The sequence below is a fragment of the Lepidochelys kempii genome, chromosome 10, assembly GCF_965140285.1.
Source record: "Lepidochelys kempii isolate rLepKem1 chromosome 10, rLepKem1.hap1, whole genome shotgun sequence".
Taxonomy (NCBI): domain Eukaryota; kingdom Metazoa; phylum Chordata; order Testudines; family Cheloniidae; genus Lepidochelys; species Lepidochelys kempii.
The window spans coordinates 35,810,470-35,827,141 of record NC_136389.1 but is presented as its reverse complement, the minus strand read 5'-3'; the positions used below and the strand labels follow the sequence as shown (position 1 = coordinate 35,827,141).

General features: G+C 49.6%; 2 protein-coding genes across 4 annotated transcripts in view; both read right to left on the bottom strand.

Annotated features, from left to right (window-relative positions):
- Positions 1-336, bottom strand: part of PIGQ (phosphatidylinositol glycan anchor biosynthesis class Q) — a 43,265-nt gene extending 42,929 nt beyond the window's left edge. For 2 of the 3 annotated variants that reach the window (XM_073362862.2, XM_073362863.2), the window contains exon 1: positions 261-331. The gene's annotated coding sequence lies outside the window, so the exon portion shown is untranslated. Of the gene's footprint in view, positions 1-260 lie in introns of all 3 variants that reach the window. The other variant, XM_073362864.2, reaches the window with a different exon arrangement.
- A 3,354-nt stretch (positions 337-3,690) lies between these two features.
- On the bottom strand, positions 3,691-8,081 carry NHLRC4 (NHL repeat containing 4). The gene is made up of 2 exons (XM_073361418.2): positions 8,002-8,081; positions 3,691-5,196 (listed from the first exon to the last, which is right to left on the bottom strand). The coding sequence occupies exons 1-2, from the start codon at positions 8,068-8,070 to the stop codon at positions 4,069-4,071; spliced, it is 1,197 nt and encodes a 398-aa protein (XP_073217519.1). The 5' UTR covers positions 8,071-8,081; the 3' UTR covers positions 3,691-4,068.
- Between the last annotated feature and the right edge of the window lie 8,591 nt (positions 8,082-16,672).

Here is a 16,672-nt window from a genome sequence, read left to right as displayed (position 1 = left end):
TGCATAGTAGGGTGGAATACCACCCCAAGACACTGGATCAGTCTTGTTCTTTCCTTTTCTATCAGCATCTCTCGATTCCTTCTTCCCCCATATTTTAGCAACTAAGAGGAGCAGCAGACTGAGAGGGATGCCATAGCAGCCACATCCACTAGTATCTGGGTGGAGATCCTCAAAGATATTAGGCTTCTAACTTTTACTGAAATGAGTGTATCAAGCCTGCAAAGAGGAAACTCAAGCAGGGACAGCTGTGAGAGACTTACCTCCTCGCCTACTTCTTTCCTAGGCCTCGGGATACCTGAGAGCAGTGAGTGCACTACATTCAAACTGTAACTGCTCTGCTACAGCAGGCTGAGCCTACTGATAAGGACAAGCTGCCTGGCTTAACTCTTCAAATGCTGGACCCAATTGGTGTAACAACATCTGCATCCCTGAAAAAGCTAGTGGGCCAACTTCAGGCCTAGGGCCCCATTCTTCCCCTCCCCCCAAAAGGTATGAGTAACTCCCATTGACTTCAAGGGAGCTGCTCTCACCTTGTGGTGGGTAAATAGGGCCAGTGGTGTAAGTCTGTTAATGATAATGGAGTTGTCTCAGGGGCAAATTTGGCCCATTAGCTTTTGCCACGTACTCATACCCTTCTGCTTCATATACACATAGACCACTCCCATCCCCACTTCCTTAGACTGGTACAGATATTCAAAGAGTGATAATATCTTTGGAACCCCAGACCAGGGCTCCTTTCTGAAGGCTGGCCTGGCTTAGGGACTGTGGAGAATACACAGGGCTTTTGGATAACTCAGGAGTAAAGGGAAAAATAGCTAGGTGTTTGGGGGCAGGGGGATCTTATGCTGGGATTCAGATCTCTGAGGAATAGAAGGATATGATGTGGGGAACATGTAACTGGGGAGTGGGTGGGAGAACATGTTTTTAGGGAGAACATGTGCTGCATTGTGGGGGAGAGGGTAAAATGGGCTCAGTCAGAGCCACCAGTCCTTAATTTCTGCCAGGGCTTGCCAGGGCTGAGCTCTGGCACCTCTAGGCTTGGCAGTTCAGAGCCCTGGCACCTCTAGGCTTGGCAGTTCAGAGCCCCGGCATCTCTGGGCTTGGCAGTTCACAGCCCCAGCACGGCTGGCTTGCCGCGTCAGTTATGAAAGTAAAAGTATTGCTTGATCCCTGGCATCTCTTTCATTACAGAGTAAGCACTGAGGGCCACCTCCCCTCAGGTCTCCCCTAGATCCAGAACTGTGCAAGAGAGACTCTCCAACACACCCTGGGGGAAACGAGGACCCAGGTGTTGCCTCCCCTCTTGCCCCACCCCTCAAGTGGCTTTTGGGGAAAGCTTGCAGAGAGGAGCCAGCCAGAGACTCCAGCTGGCAGGAGCAGAAGAAGCCCAAAGTAGGGACCTCAGAGAACTCGCTACAGTTCTGAGTGGACTTTCTCTGTCCTGCAAAAACAGCTGTTTGCTCCAAACCTCCCTCTCCTTCACAGCCTCATCACCTTAGCTTCACTCCCCTGCCCACTTACCCTTTTCTCCCCCACCTTGTCTCCCTCAACCCCCTTCTCTTCCATATCCTCTCTCCCTTCGCTTTCCTTTCCCTCTAGTGGGTCCCCTCCTATGTAAGCCCACCCAGGAAAAAAATCCCTGGCACTACTGGTAGCATGCCGTTTGCTGCCAGCACATTGTTCACTCTGCTGGTGTGTTCTACATCATCCCCTGCCCTGGATCTGTCTTGTCTAGTTATATGGTGAACTCTTTGGGAGAGGGACTGTCTGTGCAGTGCCTAGCACAATGGGACCCCCCCTGGCTGGCCCTTAGGCACTGCTGTAATAAACATGATTAACAATAATAATATGTGGAGGTGGTGAGGGGGGCCATTCATAAATCTCTTCCTCCCCATATTGTGCCACCTAGCTACCTGTCTAGCTCTTCCTAGGCTAGAGGTGGGCAAACTATGGCCTGCGGGCCACATCTGGCCCATGGGACCGTCCTGCCTGGCCCCTGAGCTCCTGGCCTGGGAAGCTCACCTCCAGACTCTCCCCCGCTGTCCCTCTCCCCTGCAGCCTCACCTCGCCGCGCTGCCAGCGCAATGCTCTGGGAGGCGGGGGGAGCGAGCTCCTGGGGCAGTAGAGCTGCAAAGCTTGACCTGACCTGGTGCTCTGTGCTGCGCGGCGCGACTACCTCTCCTGGTGCAGCTGCACTGCCAGCCACCGGTGCTCCAGGCAGTGTGGTAAGGGGGCAGGGAGCGGGGGGGGGGGGTTGGGGTTGGATAGATGGCAGGGGAATTCGGGGGGTGGTCAGGGCCGTGGATAGGGGTCGGGGCGGTCAGAGGGTGGGTAACGGGGGTTGAGTGGGGGCAGGGGTGCTGGGGGGGCAGTCAGGAAGGAGAGGAGAGGTTGGATGGGGCAGCGGGGGCGGTCAGGGGACAGGGAGTCGGGGGGGGTGGATGGGGCAGGGGTCTTGGGGGGCAGTCAGGAAGGAGAGGGGGGGTTGGATGGGATGGTGGGGGGCAGTTAGGGGTGAGCGGTCCGGGGGCAGTTAGGGGACCGAGAGCAGGGGGGATGGATGGGGCAGGGGGCCGTCAGGGAACAGGGTGGGTTGGATGGGGCAGGAGTCCTGGGGGGTCTCATCAGGGGGCGAGAAGCAGGTGGGGTCGGATAGGGGGTGGTGGATGGGCCATGCCTGGCTGTTTTGGGAGGCACAGCCTCCCCTAACCGGCCCTCCATACAATTTCAGAAACCCGATGCGGCCCTCAGGCCAAAAAGTTTGTCCGCCCCTTTCCTAGGCCATCTCCCCAACTTCTTTGATCCTGTCCTGGTCCTGGGAGGGGATCTGGGGTCTGATCCAAAGTATGGCAGCTTGGTGTGCGTCCTGGCTGTGCAGAGGGGAAAGTCTCTCCATGGTTCACCTGGGGTGAAAGAAACAAGACTGGAATTGGCTGTTCTCTTAAATCAGCCGGAGGGAGTCAAATCTAGCACCTGATGTAACTCCACCATGGCCTGGGTGATGTGGGAGTGAGTGGGGCCTGAACATCTTACTCCAGCTACTAGTGCATCAGTTACAAAGCCTGGGGAGGGCTGTGAAATGACTGTAACACATACAACCCCTCCTGGGTGGGACACCCTCTTCCTTCCCTCCCACACCCCTTCTGCAGCATGTTGCCGTTTGCTGATAAGGTTCGTGTGTGCGCTTCACATACTCCTGCTCTTGGCTGTCCAAGGTGGCAGACAATTGCGGCATGATAGAAGGGTGTGGGGCTCAACCCCAGCTGCGGGATTTGCAATGCTTACTACCAAGTATAGGGCACTCAGTGCCAGTTGTGGAGTGTGTCTGTGCAACATTCACTACAGGACTATGGGGTAGTCAATGACAGTTGTGTGTGTGTGTGCATGTCAGGCTTATTGCAAAAATGTGAGACACTCAGTCCCCATGGTGCAGTTGTGCATGTGTGTGTTATTGTATGTGTGTGGAATGCTCGCTGCACAAATGTGGGGCGCTCAGTCCTGGTTATATGTGCATGTGTATCATGATCACTATAGAAATTTGGTGATCTCAGCCTGGCAATCATTTTAGTGTCTCTATTCTGAACTCCTTGCTTTCTGTGGATATTTTTCCAGCCCTGGGATGCGCAGTGTACTCAATGCCCTTTGTAGTGTCTAAAACAAAAAGGCCAAACAAAACCATCTGACCCACAAATAATCAGTTATCTTTAATGTTTAACTCCATCCTGATGAAGGCTATTGTGAACTACACACAATGGACAATGCTATCCTGTTCCTGACCTAGGCTTGATTCTCAATTCACACCATCTTCCTTGATTCCATAAATGTGAAGACCCAGCCAGTCTGAGATTGGTATGTGTTGATGACAGGTATCTATTCTAGCATCTGGAAGGGAATAGCCTTTATGTGCAGGAGGGATGAGAGGGAATTCTGAGTAATCATGACACATCTTAAGCTACTGTAGTGGAGGTGACCCAATCCAAATAACTCAGGTAGAATTCTGGGGTCCCAGTTCTTGTCTCTGCCAGCAGATGTCACTGTAAGGCAATCACATAACTGAAATAAATGGTTTCAATGCAGAATTGTTGAGCCCTTTCTAGGACTTGGCTTTGGACTGTCACTGGCCACCCAAGGATTATCGGAACTATAGGGGGGTCTCACACGGTATTTAAAGACGTTGACACAATTATCCCCAGAGTCTGCTACTAAAAGCAGCCCAGAGTTGGAACAAGCCACTCCTGCAGGCTTCCGCAGCCCCTTAGAAACCAGGCAGATGGGAGACCCGCTCTTGGGGAACAGGTGGACTGCTCGGTGCTGTTCATCTGCCACAATTATGTTGCCTTCTACGTCGGCACAGACCCCAGCTGGGTTGCCAAACTGGTGCCCGTATCTGCAGCCAAGGGAGCCCACCAGCTTATGGTTGCTATTGAAGAGCTTCACGTCACCACATTCCTCGCTCACAATGAACCCGCCATCACGTGCCAAACAGACATAGCGGGGTCCACACAGGTTGGAGATGGAGTGGGTATTCTGTATCCTGAAGGCATGGTCCAGAGCAAAACTGTGGACTTTGCCCTGAGTGTAGTCTGCTACCAGGATCCTTCCTGTGGAGTCCACTCCAATACCCCTGGGAGAATCAACCTTCCCGATTTTGATCCACTCCCCTTTGGAAAATTTGGAGTGATGGTTGAAGATGTGGATGGTCCCATTCATCATGTCCGTTACAGCTACCATCCCTGCCCGAGTCACAGTCACATCTTCTGGCAAAAAGGATTCACTTTCCTTTCCCTGTTCCACACATGGTAAGGACTGCAAAGTCTGACCCGAGCGAGTGAGGATGTGGACCCAGGGTGCATTCTCACTAGTCACATAGATAGAGCCATCCAGCGAGCAATGGATTCCACTTGGTCCCCCATAGCGGCAGCCATTGGGGTTGGGGATCTGCTGAACCAGGTCATTTTGTCGGTAGTGGAGGAGGTTTCTGATGTTGTCCAGGTCGTGGCAGATGACCTTTGCCTTCTCAGCCAGCTGGTGGACTTGATGTTCTGTCACCATGCCCATCCCATGATGGTTGCTCAGAAGTGGGCTTGCCTTCTGGAGTGTAGTGTCTGATTTCATTTGGAGCGTGTAAACAGTCTTCAGAAGTTTCTCCTTCCGCCAGGTGGCCTCCAGAGTATAGTCCATGGCTAGTTTCTCTTCCTGTTTGGAAAAAGTGATACAATCATTACAGTTCCCACTGAGCAATATCCTCTGAGGGCAGAGTCTGATTGCAGATACACTAGTGTAAATCCAGAACAGTTCCATTGACTTCAGTGGACCCATGTATTTAAGACCAGATTCTGGCCTCTTATACAAATATATATACAAGAAATAAAGGCAAACAGGGAAGGGGTTACCCTTGTATAACGTCTGATTCCGAGACTCTGGGATTTCCTAAGAAACAGGGCCACATTCTCAGCTGGCGTAAACTGGCATAGGTCCATTGACTTCACTGAAGATTATACTAGCTGAGGATCTGGTGCAGGGTTTTTATAATTCACAGTGGTGTCGGCGCAGGCTAGCCTACAGGATCACTAGGTCTGTATCTGGTACTCTTTGTGTTAGTGGGCTGGCCCCAGCATCGCTTAATTCATTTTTTTCTATAACTCCATTTATTGAAGCAACACTCAATATTTGCGTAAACCAGTGGTCCCAAAACCTGGGGGGCTCAGAGGAATGTTCAGGAGGGTGCTTCGTGGGGCCCGGGCCAGCCACCAAGGGGGTTGGGGAGGGAGTGCCACTCAGCCCTGCTCTGCCCCCAGCCCCAGCTCCAGCCCCAGCTCCACTCTGCCCTCAGCCCAGCTCCATCAGGCCCCAGCCGCAGCTCTGCTGCTCCGCCCTCAGCCCAGCTCTGCTCTCATTCCCTCTCCACCCCCAGGCCAGCTCCTCCCCCATCCCCAGTTCTCCCCTAGCTTCACCCTCAGCCCAAGCTCCTCTGCTGAGCCAACTGTGCAGTAATGGAGGGGGTTGTGGACGGATTCCATTACTTGTAAAGCGGGGGGGACACGACAGGAAAAGTTTGGACACCACTGGCCTTAAAGAATCAGGCAGATTGTTCAGATGTGGGTTTGCATTGTTTGCTCAACACCAGTTTTGTTTTCAGGTTCAGATGTAGTCAGCAGCTTTGCCAAGTGTGAAAAAAATGGTCTTTAAAGAGTCAGAAGGCATGGAAAAAGCACACAGCATCTGTGTGTGGCTTATCTGGTGACTTGCACTCTGAAATAAATGCCCGTGTATTTATTTTAAAAAATCAGACATTCAACGATATGTAATGCTATCATAACCAATGCTAACACAGGGGAGGTTTATGTCTTCCTCCAGAGAGGTTTATGTCTGCTACTGCTGCCCTTAAACTACTGTAGCTGCTCCTTTAACTAAATCAGAAGTGCCTCCTACTTTGAAAGTCAGAGGTTCCACATTCAGTCCCCGCAGACAGTTCAGCCAAGAATGTTGTTACAATTTTATTTGAACCTGAGATCAGACATAGGGGTTGGGTTGGGGATTTTCTCTCCTTCATCTCTTCAAAAAACAAGACAATTAGGAAATTAAATGCACAAAACTCAGGAAATTTAAAGATATGGGCCCCAGTCCTACAGTCGGTTCCACACAGACTGACTCCATTGCAGGATCAGGGCCCTGGTTCCCATAGGTTTCAGAGTAACAGCCGTGTTAGTCTGTATTCACAAAAAGAAAAGGAGTACTTGTGGCACCTTAGAGACTAACAAATTTATTTGAGCATAAGCTTTCGTGAGCTATAGCTCACTTCATCGGATGCATACATGAAACCATAGTAACCTAAAGGGCTACATTACACAAACTCACTGCATGACCATTTTAAATAAGAGGAAACCAATGCACCATGAGTCCGAGCGACTAGAGCCGAATTAACGCTCCTAGTGAAGAGTTTATCTGAGAGAAGTAGCCTTTTTAAAAGTGCCTGTATTTCCATGAACAGACTCTGATTTCTACACATTTGTACTTTTTCAATGAGAACCTGTTTTAGCTGCTAGTGGTTGTTTATGAATGATTACGTTGGCTAGATCTTGTACTATGTTCTTTGCAGCATGTGACTGGTCATCAGCACAAGATGTTGTCACTGCTTCTTGACTAGGTGAGTAAAACTTTCCAAACAATTGCAGGGGGGGAAGACTTCAGGTGCAAGTATCCATCTCAGTGTGTAATTTCCCTTATTTGCATGCAAATATGGGAATGTCTATGAAAACCAGTCATCCCTAAACAGCCATGCAGACAAAAATCCCATTTGCACAACAGTTTGTGGAAAAGCAAACAAAAACACAGACACAAATATGGTTGAACTCAGCTGTTCTTTGGATCTGAGGGTTGGGAATACAGTGGTGCAGTTTTCTTCTCCATCTACTTTCCACTCACTTAAAGCTCAACTACACTGCAGCACCATGCAGTGACCGGTGCACCTTGGAGCTTGCTCATCGTGCCAATAATAACCACCTTTTGATCAGTAGATCTCAAAGCACTTTACAAAGGAGGTCAGTGGCATTACCCCCATTTTGGGTATAGAGGAATGGAGACACAGAGACATAAAGTGCCATGTCCTAGGGCATCTAGCAGTAGAGCCAGCACTCTAACCCCAGGCCACACAGGAATACGCACACCCATAGGCATACAGCGTAGGCTCATACAATGCACATCTTTCTCTGAGACTGTCGTTACAATCAGCAGTCATCCCAGCAATAAGCGTATTACATCCAGAGCTCTGTTTGTGACGTCTGAGCTCGGGCACACATTGAGACAGCAACTTAGGTCAAAGGTTTCCGGCTTGCTTAGCTAAACTTGGACAGCTGATTCCATAGCTGGACTCCTTTTCAGAAGCCACTAATTTTGAGGCCTAACTATGGATTGAGGTGCCAGTTTGCAGGTACCTAGATGGGACAATTTTGGCCTAAACAAAGGCATAAAAACACAGCCCAAGAAATACGTTGCATATACCTTGTTCTGCTGTGTGCGTGGAGAGCTTTTCCTCCCACTGATTTGCTGCTCCCCTGTTGCTTCCCACATCCCTGCAGCGCAGGTCTCGCAGGAAGGGATGAGTTGGGCTGTGAGCTGCTTTTGTTGTTAGCAACCGAGCTCAACTCAGCCGCTCACTGTGCCTGTGTCAACATGACTGGGCTGCCTAACCCAAGCAGGGCTGGACTTCTGGAAGCAGAGCAGGCCCGGCCCTCTGGAAGCAGAGCAGGCCCATTGGGAAAGGCAATGCAGCACGCTAATGGGGGAACTACACCTGTAGGGAGCAGGGCCAGGAGGCAGGGAAGTAGGGATTGTCCCATCACTTGCACCTTCCTCTGAGGATCTCAAAGCACTTTGCACACATTAGTGAGTTAATTTTTGCAGCAGGGCAGGACAGGGCAGAATTATCATTCCCATTTTACAGATGGGGAGACTGAGGCACAGGAGGTTAAAGGCCAAATCCTGCCCTGGGCTGTGCTGGTGGGAGAAGAGGGCATAGGGTGCTCAGCACCAGCACAGAGTTCTTACCTAGCTCTCAAGAGAATGCTAGGAAAGGGGCTGTCATCTGTACCTGGAGGGCTTGCTGCTTCTTCTCATGGGGGGCAGGTGTGTCCTGGTAGACGGAGTACAGGGCTGGGGCAGTCGGGACTGCTGGGTCCTTTTACTGACTGTGCTGCTGATTCACTGTGTGACCTTGGGCCAGTCACTTTCCAGCCCTGTGCCTCAGGCTTCCCATGTATAAAATGGGAGATAGTGATTCTTTCCCAACTCTGCGAGGCGCTTTGAGATCAATGAATGAGAAGCTGCTACGCATTATTATTGTCAATGAAGCAGCTCGGAGCCCCTCCGGTGCCCAGTCTGAGCTATCTCATGCCCTGCACTTGCTGGATGACTCTTGTATTAACAAGCAGGTCTGTTCTCCTCCACCCCCTCCAGCATGGCTCTGACTGGTAATGGCAGGATTTGCTCTAACGGAATATGCTACCCAAGGTTACATGGCAAGATGGTGGCAAAGACAGGAATAAATGCCAGTTCTTCTTACGCCTGGATTTATGCTGCAACAACTACTAGACCATGCGTCTCCGCTTCCAGCTTCTCTCCAGTGACCAGGTGTACACCCTGTCTGCCATTATGCTTGCCCTTCTGTTTCCCATCCCGGCTGAAAACTAGCAGATCAAAGACAACCAATGGCCCAAAACAATCAAACTTCTAGGGCATGGGCTCAGGTTTGGTTTCAAGGATGCAGTGGGAGGACCTTTACCTGAGCCATTTCAGCCCCCTAGTGAAAGTGTTGTACATCTGCTCAGCTCAAGTAAGGAAAAGACTCATGACTGTCATGAATCTACCCTTATGACTGTTCCTGTACCCAGAAGAATCAGCTGGGTACAATCTGAAATGTCTGGATCAGAATTTCCCCAAACACTGGTGGGGTTGGGATGTAGGAGTTTTGGTTCTATCTGTTGCAGAGATGGGCTAAAGCTGGGGAGTATGTATCTGGAGCAGAACTTCCCTGAATTTGAATCTACAGGTGGGCTTGGTTCTGTTCAGTGCTGAGGTGGATTCAAGCTATGGAGCATGCGTCTGGATCAGAACTTCACCAAAGTCTGGGGATGTTTGAATCTGGAATCTCTGGTTCTGTCCCTGTTGCTGTTCTGTTGCTGAGATGGACTCAGGTTGGATCTGGAGTTTGGATTGTTGTACTGAGCTATGGCTTTTGTATCTAGCTCAGAACTTCCCTGAAGTATGGGGGTGTTTGGATCAGGGATTTCATTCTGTCTGCAGTGGAAACAGCTCCAGCTGTGGAGCTTGGATCTAGGTGAGCCATCTTCCAAAGGTTGGGGGTGTTTGGATTTGGGGTCTCCAGTGCAAATAAATATCATATATAACTAGAGGTGACAAGCAGGACAGTCTCAGCTGGACACTGGGAGGACTGTAGGAGGCTTCAAAAACCATCTCCCACGGCAACAGGGTTTGACCTTTTGTTGCGCTGTTGTTGGTTTGATAAACAAACACAGCCATTGGCCCTTGGGCTCACATTCACCTTTTCAGGACTGTGGCCCTGTCACAACCTGTTTGAGAGCCACCCCTGAAGCCCTAGAGACACCTCTGTCAAGGCAAGGTCCTGACAGAGCTCAGCGCCCTGCCTTGGCCAGGCCCACCTTGGGACAAGGGACTGCAGGGCACGGAGACAGAAGTACTCCCTGCTCCCTTGTGGAGATATCCCAAGTCCCAGTACTAACTGGCTGCCTGGCTCAGTTGGGGGGTGGGCTGGGCTGCAGGGACAGAGATCCAGGGGCCCAATTCAGGCTTGCCATAAGGAGGTTCCTCTCCCATTGATTCCAGTAGAGTGCCCCCGATTGAGCTAGCCCCAGGTGAGTTGTATGAATGGGGTAACTCCTCCCACAGCTCCATTGACCTCCAACAATATTAGGAGCCCTCTGGGAGTTCAGGCAAGTTCTAAAGGGGATTCCCTCTTCTGAAGCCTGTCTGCATTCCAGATGGAGATCTCTGTTGTGGGCATGATAGCTTCTGGGGGAGCATGCATAGCCCACCTGGGGACCTGGAAGGTGCCCTGAAATGCCAGCGGCATCAGGGAGATAGGGGAAGTAAGGCCAAGAGACTATACAGAGAAGCAGTCGACAGGCATCCCAATGTGGAGGACTAATTGTGTTGAAGAAGGTAAGGTTTATTCTTCTTGGTGAAATGGTCTATTGCAATTATTCATCAATTGGCTGCCTCAGGGATCTAGTAACAGGCTGAGGAAGGGGCCTCCCACCCATACCACAGAAGGCAGTGGGGCAGCAGGGTAATGCTATATATATGGGGGTAAATTCCTTCTTGCCCCCTGCATGTGATCTGCTGATTTCCTGAAGAATGAGCTTTGATTACCTAGTTTTAGCCTGATCACAAAGTTATCCAGCCCTTTAAAAGACCAGCCACAGAATGTGATCATATAGATCCTGCACAGGTCTCAAAAGAACATGCATATCTTTGCATTCACTTCTGCTGTTTTTAACCTCTGTCTGGGATAGGCACAGGGAAATCCCCCCTTGAGGGCATACTCTCCCTGCCAAGTACAAAAGGAGACAGAGAGCTTCCCCTCTTCCCTGGGACAACTATGGTGGAGCTGGGAGGTCATATCCCTGAACAGGTCTCTGGAAGCATCACTGCTCCTTCCCCACTGCCCATGTGTGGCTCTCTCCTAACTCGGATGGCAGAGTAACAGCTACTGCCTTGAGGAAAAAGCAAAAGAAATATCCCATATCTTCTCCACACGCCCAGCCCCTCGCCATCAGCAAGTAGGAGAGTGCAGAGGACCAGTTACCTATACAGCCAAAGACACATATAGTTTCAGTTCAGGTAGATTTCATTAACCCTTTGATTTTGGGCATCTCCATTCCCAGAAACATAAGCAGCAGCTTTAGGGATCCTGAAAAGGGCTACAGCCTGTTTGGCAATGTCATCATTAATAATAATAAAAATACATACCACCGTGCAAACACCAATGCTGCTCACTACCTTCCCACTCAGCCTGGATGTTTGACTGCAGTTTCCCCATCTGGTCACCAGGAGGCTTAGTCTATCTAAATAACCACGGAAGAAAAATAACTGTCAATAATTAAAAAACAAAGTGTGTGAGAGAGACAGAGTTTACCAGCCGTGCATTTTAAAACAATAACTGAAGTAAAAGCAGGTTTCAGAGTAACAGCCGTGTTAGTCTGTATTCGCAAAAAGAAAAGGAGTACTTGTGGCACTTTAGAGACTAACCAATTTATTTGAGCATGAGCTTTCGTGAGCTACAGCTCACTTCATCGGATGCATACTGTGGAAACTGCAGCAGACTTTATATACACACAGAGAATATGAAACAATACCTCCTCCCACCCCACTGTCCTGCTGGTAATAGCTTATCTAAAGTGATCATCAAGTTGGGCCATTTCCAGCACAAATCCACGTTTTCTCACCCTCCACCCCCCCCCCCCCACAAATTCACTCTCCTGCTGGTAATAGCCCATCCAAAGTGACAACTCTCTACACAATGTGCATGATAATCAAGTTGGGCCATTTCCTGCACAAATCCGGGTTCTCTCACCCCCTCACCCCCCCTCCAAAAAACACACACACAAACTCACTATCCTGCTGGTAATAGCTCATCCAAAGTGACCACTCTCCCTACAATGTGCATGATAATCAAGGTGGGCCATTTCCAGCACAAATTCAGGTTTTCTCACCCCCCCACCCCCATACACACACAAACTCACTCTCCTGCTGGTAATAGCTCATCCAAAGTGACCACTCTCCCTACAATGTGCATGGTAATCAAGGTGGGCCATGTCCAGCACAAATCCAGGCTTTCTCACCCCCCCCCCTTTTTTTTTCTAGGGACACACACACACACACACACAAACTCACTCTCCTGCTGGCAATAGCTCATCCAAACTGACCACTCTCCAAGTTTAAATCCAAGTTAAACCAGAACGTCTGGGGGGGGGGGGTAGGAAAAAACAAGGGGAAATAGGCTACCTTGCATAATGACTTAGCCACTCCCAGTCTCTATTTAAGCCTAAATTAATAGTATCCAATTTGCAAATGAATTCCCATTCAGCAGTTTCTCGCTGGAGTCTGGTTTTGAAGTTTTTTTGTTTTAAGATAGCGACCTTCATGTCTGTAATTGCGTGACCAGAGAGATTGAAGTGTTCTCCGACTGGTTTATGAATGTTATAATTCTTGACATCTGATTTGTGTCCATTTATTCTTTTACGTAGAGACTGTCCAGTTTGACCAATGTAAATGGCAGAGGGGCATTCCTGGCACATGATGGCATATATCACATTGGTGGATGTGCAGGTGAACGAGCCTCTGATAGTGTGGCTGATGTTATTAGGCCCTGTGATGGTGTCCCCTGAATAGATATGTGGGCACAGTTGGCAACGGGCTTTGTTGCAAGGATAAGTTCCTGGGTTAGTGGTTCTGTTGTGTGGTATGTGGTTGTTGGTGAGTATTTGCTTCAGGTTGCGGGGCTGTCTGTAGGCAAGGACTGGCCTGTCTCCCAAGATTTGTGAGAGTGTTGGGTCATCCTTTAGGATAGGTTGTAGATCCTTAATAATGCGTTGGAGGGGTTTTAGTTGGGGGCTGAAGGTGACGGCTAATGGCGTTCTGTTATTTTCTTTGTTAGGCCTGTCCTGTAGTAGGTAACTTCTGGGAACTCTTCTGGCTCTATCAGTCTGTTTCTTTACTTCCGCAGGTGGGTATTGTAGTTGTAAGAAAGCTTGACAGAGATCTTGTAGGTGTTTGTCTCTGTCTGAGGGGTTGGAGCAAATCCGGTTGTATCGCAGAGCTTGGCTGTAGACGATGGATTGTGTGGTGTGGTCAGGGTGAAAGCTGGAGGCATGTAGGTAGGAATAGCGGTCAGTAGGTTTCCGGTATAGGGTGGTGTTTATGTGACCATTGTTTATTAGCACTGTAGTGTCCAGGAAGTGGATCTCTTGTGTGGACTGGACCATGCTGAGGTTGATGGTGGGATGGAAGTTGTTGAAATCATGGTGGAATTCCTCAAGGGCTTCTTTTCCATGGGTCCAGATGATGAAGATGTCCTCAATATAGCGCAAGTAGAGTAGGGGCATTAGGGGACGAGAGCTGAGGAAGCGTTCTTCTAAATCAGCCATAAAAATGTTGGCATACTGTGGGGCCATGCGGGTACCCATAGCAGTGCCGCTGATCTGAAGGTATACATTGTCCCCAAATGTAAAATAGTTATGGGTAAGGACAAAGTCACAAAGTTCAGCCACCAGGTTAGCCGTGACATTATCGGGGATAGTGTTCTTGACGGCTTGTAATCCATCTTTGTGAGGAATGTTGGTGTAGAGGGCTTCTACATCCATAGTGGCCAGGATGGTGTTATCAGGAAGATCACCGATGGATTGAAGTTTCCTCAGGAAGTCAGTGGTGTCTCGAAGGTAGCTCGGAGTGCTGGTAGCGTAGGGCCTGAGGAGGGAGTCTACATAGCCAGACAATCCTGCTGTCAGGGTGCCAATGCCTGAGATGAAGGGGCGCCCAGGATTTCCAGGTTTATGGATCTTGGGTAGTAGATAGAATATCCCAGGTCAGTGTTCCAGGGGTGTGTCTGTGCGGATTTGATCTTGTGCTTTTTCAGGGAGTTTCTTGAGCAAATGGTGTAGTTGCTTTTGGTAACTCTCAGTGGGATCAGAGGGTAATGGCTTGTAGAAACTCGTGTTGGAGAGCTGCCGAGCAGCCTCTTGTTCATATTCCGACCTATTCATGATGACAACAGCACCTCCTTTGTCAGCCTTTTTGATTATGATGTCAGAGTTGTTTCTGAGGCTGTGGATGGCATTGCGTTCCGCATGGCTGAGGTTATGGGGCAAATGATGCTGCTTTTCCACAATTTCAGCCCGTGCACATCGGCGGAAGCACTCTATGTAGAAGTCCAGTCTGCTGTTTCGACCCTCAGCAGGAGTCCACCTAGAATCCCTCTTTTTGTAGTGTTGGTAGGGAGGTCTCTGTGGATTAGTATGTTGTTCAGAGGTATGTTGGAAATATTCCTTGAGTCGGAGACGTCGAAAATAGGATTCTAGGTCACCACAGAACTGTATCATGTTCGTGGGGGTGGAGGGGCAGAAGGAGAGGCCCCGAGATAGAACAGCTGCTTCTGCTGGGCTGAGAGTATAGTTGGATAGGTTAACAATATTGCTGGGTGGGTTGAGGGAACCATTGCTGTGGCCCCTTGTAGCATGTAGTAGTTTAGAAAGTTTAGTGTCCTTTTTCTTTTGTAGAGAAGCAAAGTGTGCGTTGTAAATGGCTTGTCTAGTTTTAGTAAAATCCAGCCACGAGGAAGTTTGTGTGGAAGGTTGGTTTTTTATGAGAGTATCCATTTTTGAGAGCTCATTCTTAATCTTTCCCTGTTTGCTGTAGAGGATGTTGATCAGGTGATTCCGCAGTTTCTTTGAGAGCGTGTGGCACAAGCTGTCAGCATAGTCTGTGTGGTATGTAGATTGTAATGGATTTTTTACCTTCAGTCCTTTTGGTACGATGTCCATCTGTTTGCATTTGGAAAGGAAGATGATGTCTGTCTTTATCTGTGCAAAAGCAGTTTAAAGTATGAACCCTGTCTGCTTCAATGTCGCATCCATTCTGCCTCTCTAAATTCTTCCCTGCAGGTTGACTGTGATACAGAATTTTCACTTCCTGTCCTAAACCCATGGGCCATGTTGCTTTGTGATATTAAACAGCTGCAAAATTTCACGCCAATGGAGGCTACGTCTCAGTGCTAGGAGACACCACCACCCCTTGTATAGTTTATATGATAGTTTGTTAAGGGCTTTGGGATTCTTCGGGATCTATAAAAAAGCAAGATCTATCCATCTATCCAGAATAGGGTGGACCAGGGGCCCATTTTTTGCCACTGCCTCCCCCCACCTTTCCTCTACCCCCAAGGTCCTGCCCCTCCAGCCAGGCGGGCAGCTGGAGCCTGGCCAGGGAGCCCAAGCAGCAGGGGGTACTGCTGCGGACCCACCACTGCCCAGGGTGGAAGGGCCAGGAAGAGCCCCCAGCCCATGTCCCTACCCCGCAGGCTCCCCACCCAGGGCAGGTGGAGGATCTGTGGCTCCTCACAGCTGCCTGACTGTGTGGCTGTGGCCGGGCTGCGGCTCCGAGGCCCCATCCCTTGGCTGAAGCCAGTTTGGGGTAAGAGCCGCATGGCCAGGCAGCTGTGGAGAGCTGTGAACCCTCTATCTGCCCTGGGTCGGGGACTCATATGGCGGGGACATGGGCTGGGGGCTGCTCTTGACCATCCACCCCAGACAGGTGGAGGGTCTGCGACTCCCAGCCCGCTCCAGCTTCTGGCTTGGCTGGGGGTGGGGCCTCAGGTGGAAGGTATGGAAGCGGCAGGGCCCCTGGCTTCTCCACTTTTGGGAAGGCTCCGCGGGGGCTAGATCTATCTATCTAATCTTAGCTTGCAGTGTTGTTGTAGCTGTGTTGGTACCAGGATACTAGAGAGACAAGGTGAGTGAGGTAATATTATTAGAGCAACTTCTGTTGGTGAAAGAGATGAGCTTTCAAGAGCAGAAGTTGGTCACATTAAAGATATTGCTTCAACCACCTTGTCTATCTAATCTTTGGTACTTACACAAGCTCCCATTTCCATAGTATCTGAGCTTCATTCTCTGGTCACCTATCTATTTACATTGCTATGCCAATGATTAGAGACTGTTGTAGTTAAAGTTGCAGGAGCATTTCCATGTCCACTCCCTGTTTTCAGTCACTCGTATCTTTCACCTGTTAGGCTGAAATTTTCCATGCTTGACCTTTGTCTAAAGATGGATTTTGGGAGGGGAACTCTGAGCAAAAATGGTTTCACCATTTTTGAATAGGAGGGGAATGAAACAATATATATGCTTTTGCTTTCTAAAGTACAGCAAAAAAAAAATCTTTGGGTGTTTCTTTGACAGTTCTGTAGCACAAATGGTTGGGGTTATAAAGGTGAAATATGGCACTTCCAAACTATGATGGCAAAGCTGTGAGTGGGAGTCATTCTCTGTGTGTAGTAGCAGGACAAGTTCTAGTTGTGATTTTGTCCTTTTTAGTTCTCTGAAGCTGTCTGGTTTCCTGTAAGGCAGGACCAGGCTGATGGCTG

Bases quoted from the DNA above. Each gene is read 5' to 3' on its own strand.
- NHLRC4 (XM_073361418.2), bottom strand. From the start codon at position 8,070: ATGTGGGAAGCAACAGGGGAGCAGCAAATCAGTGGGAGGAAAAGCTCT. The intron at 5,197-8,001 runs GTATATGCAACG...TTTTCCAAACAG, and splicing joins CACGCACACAGCAGAACAAG to GAAGAGAAACTAGCCATGGA.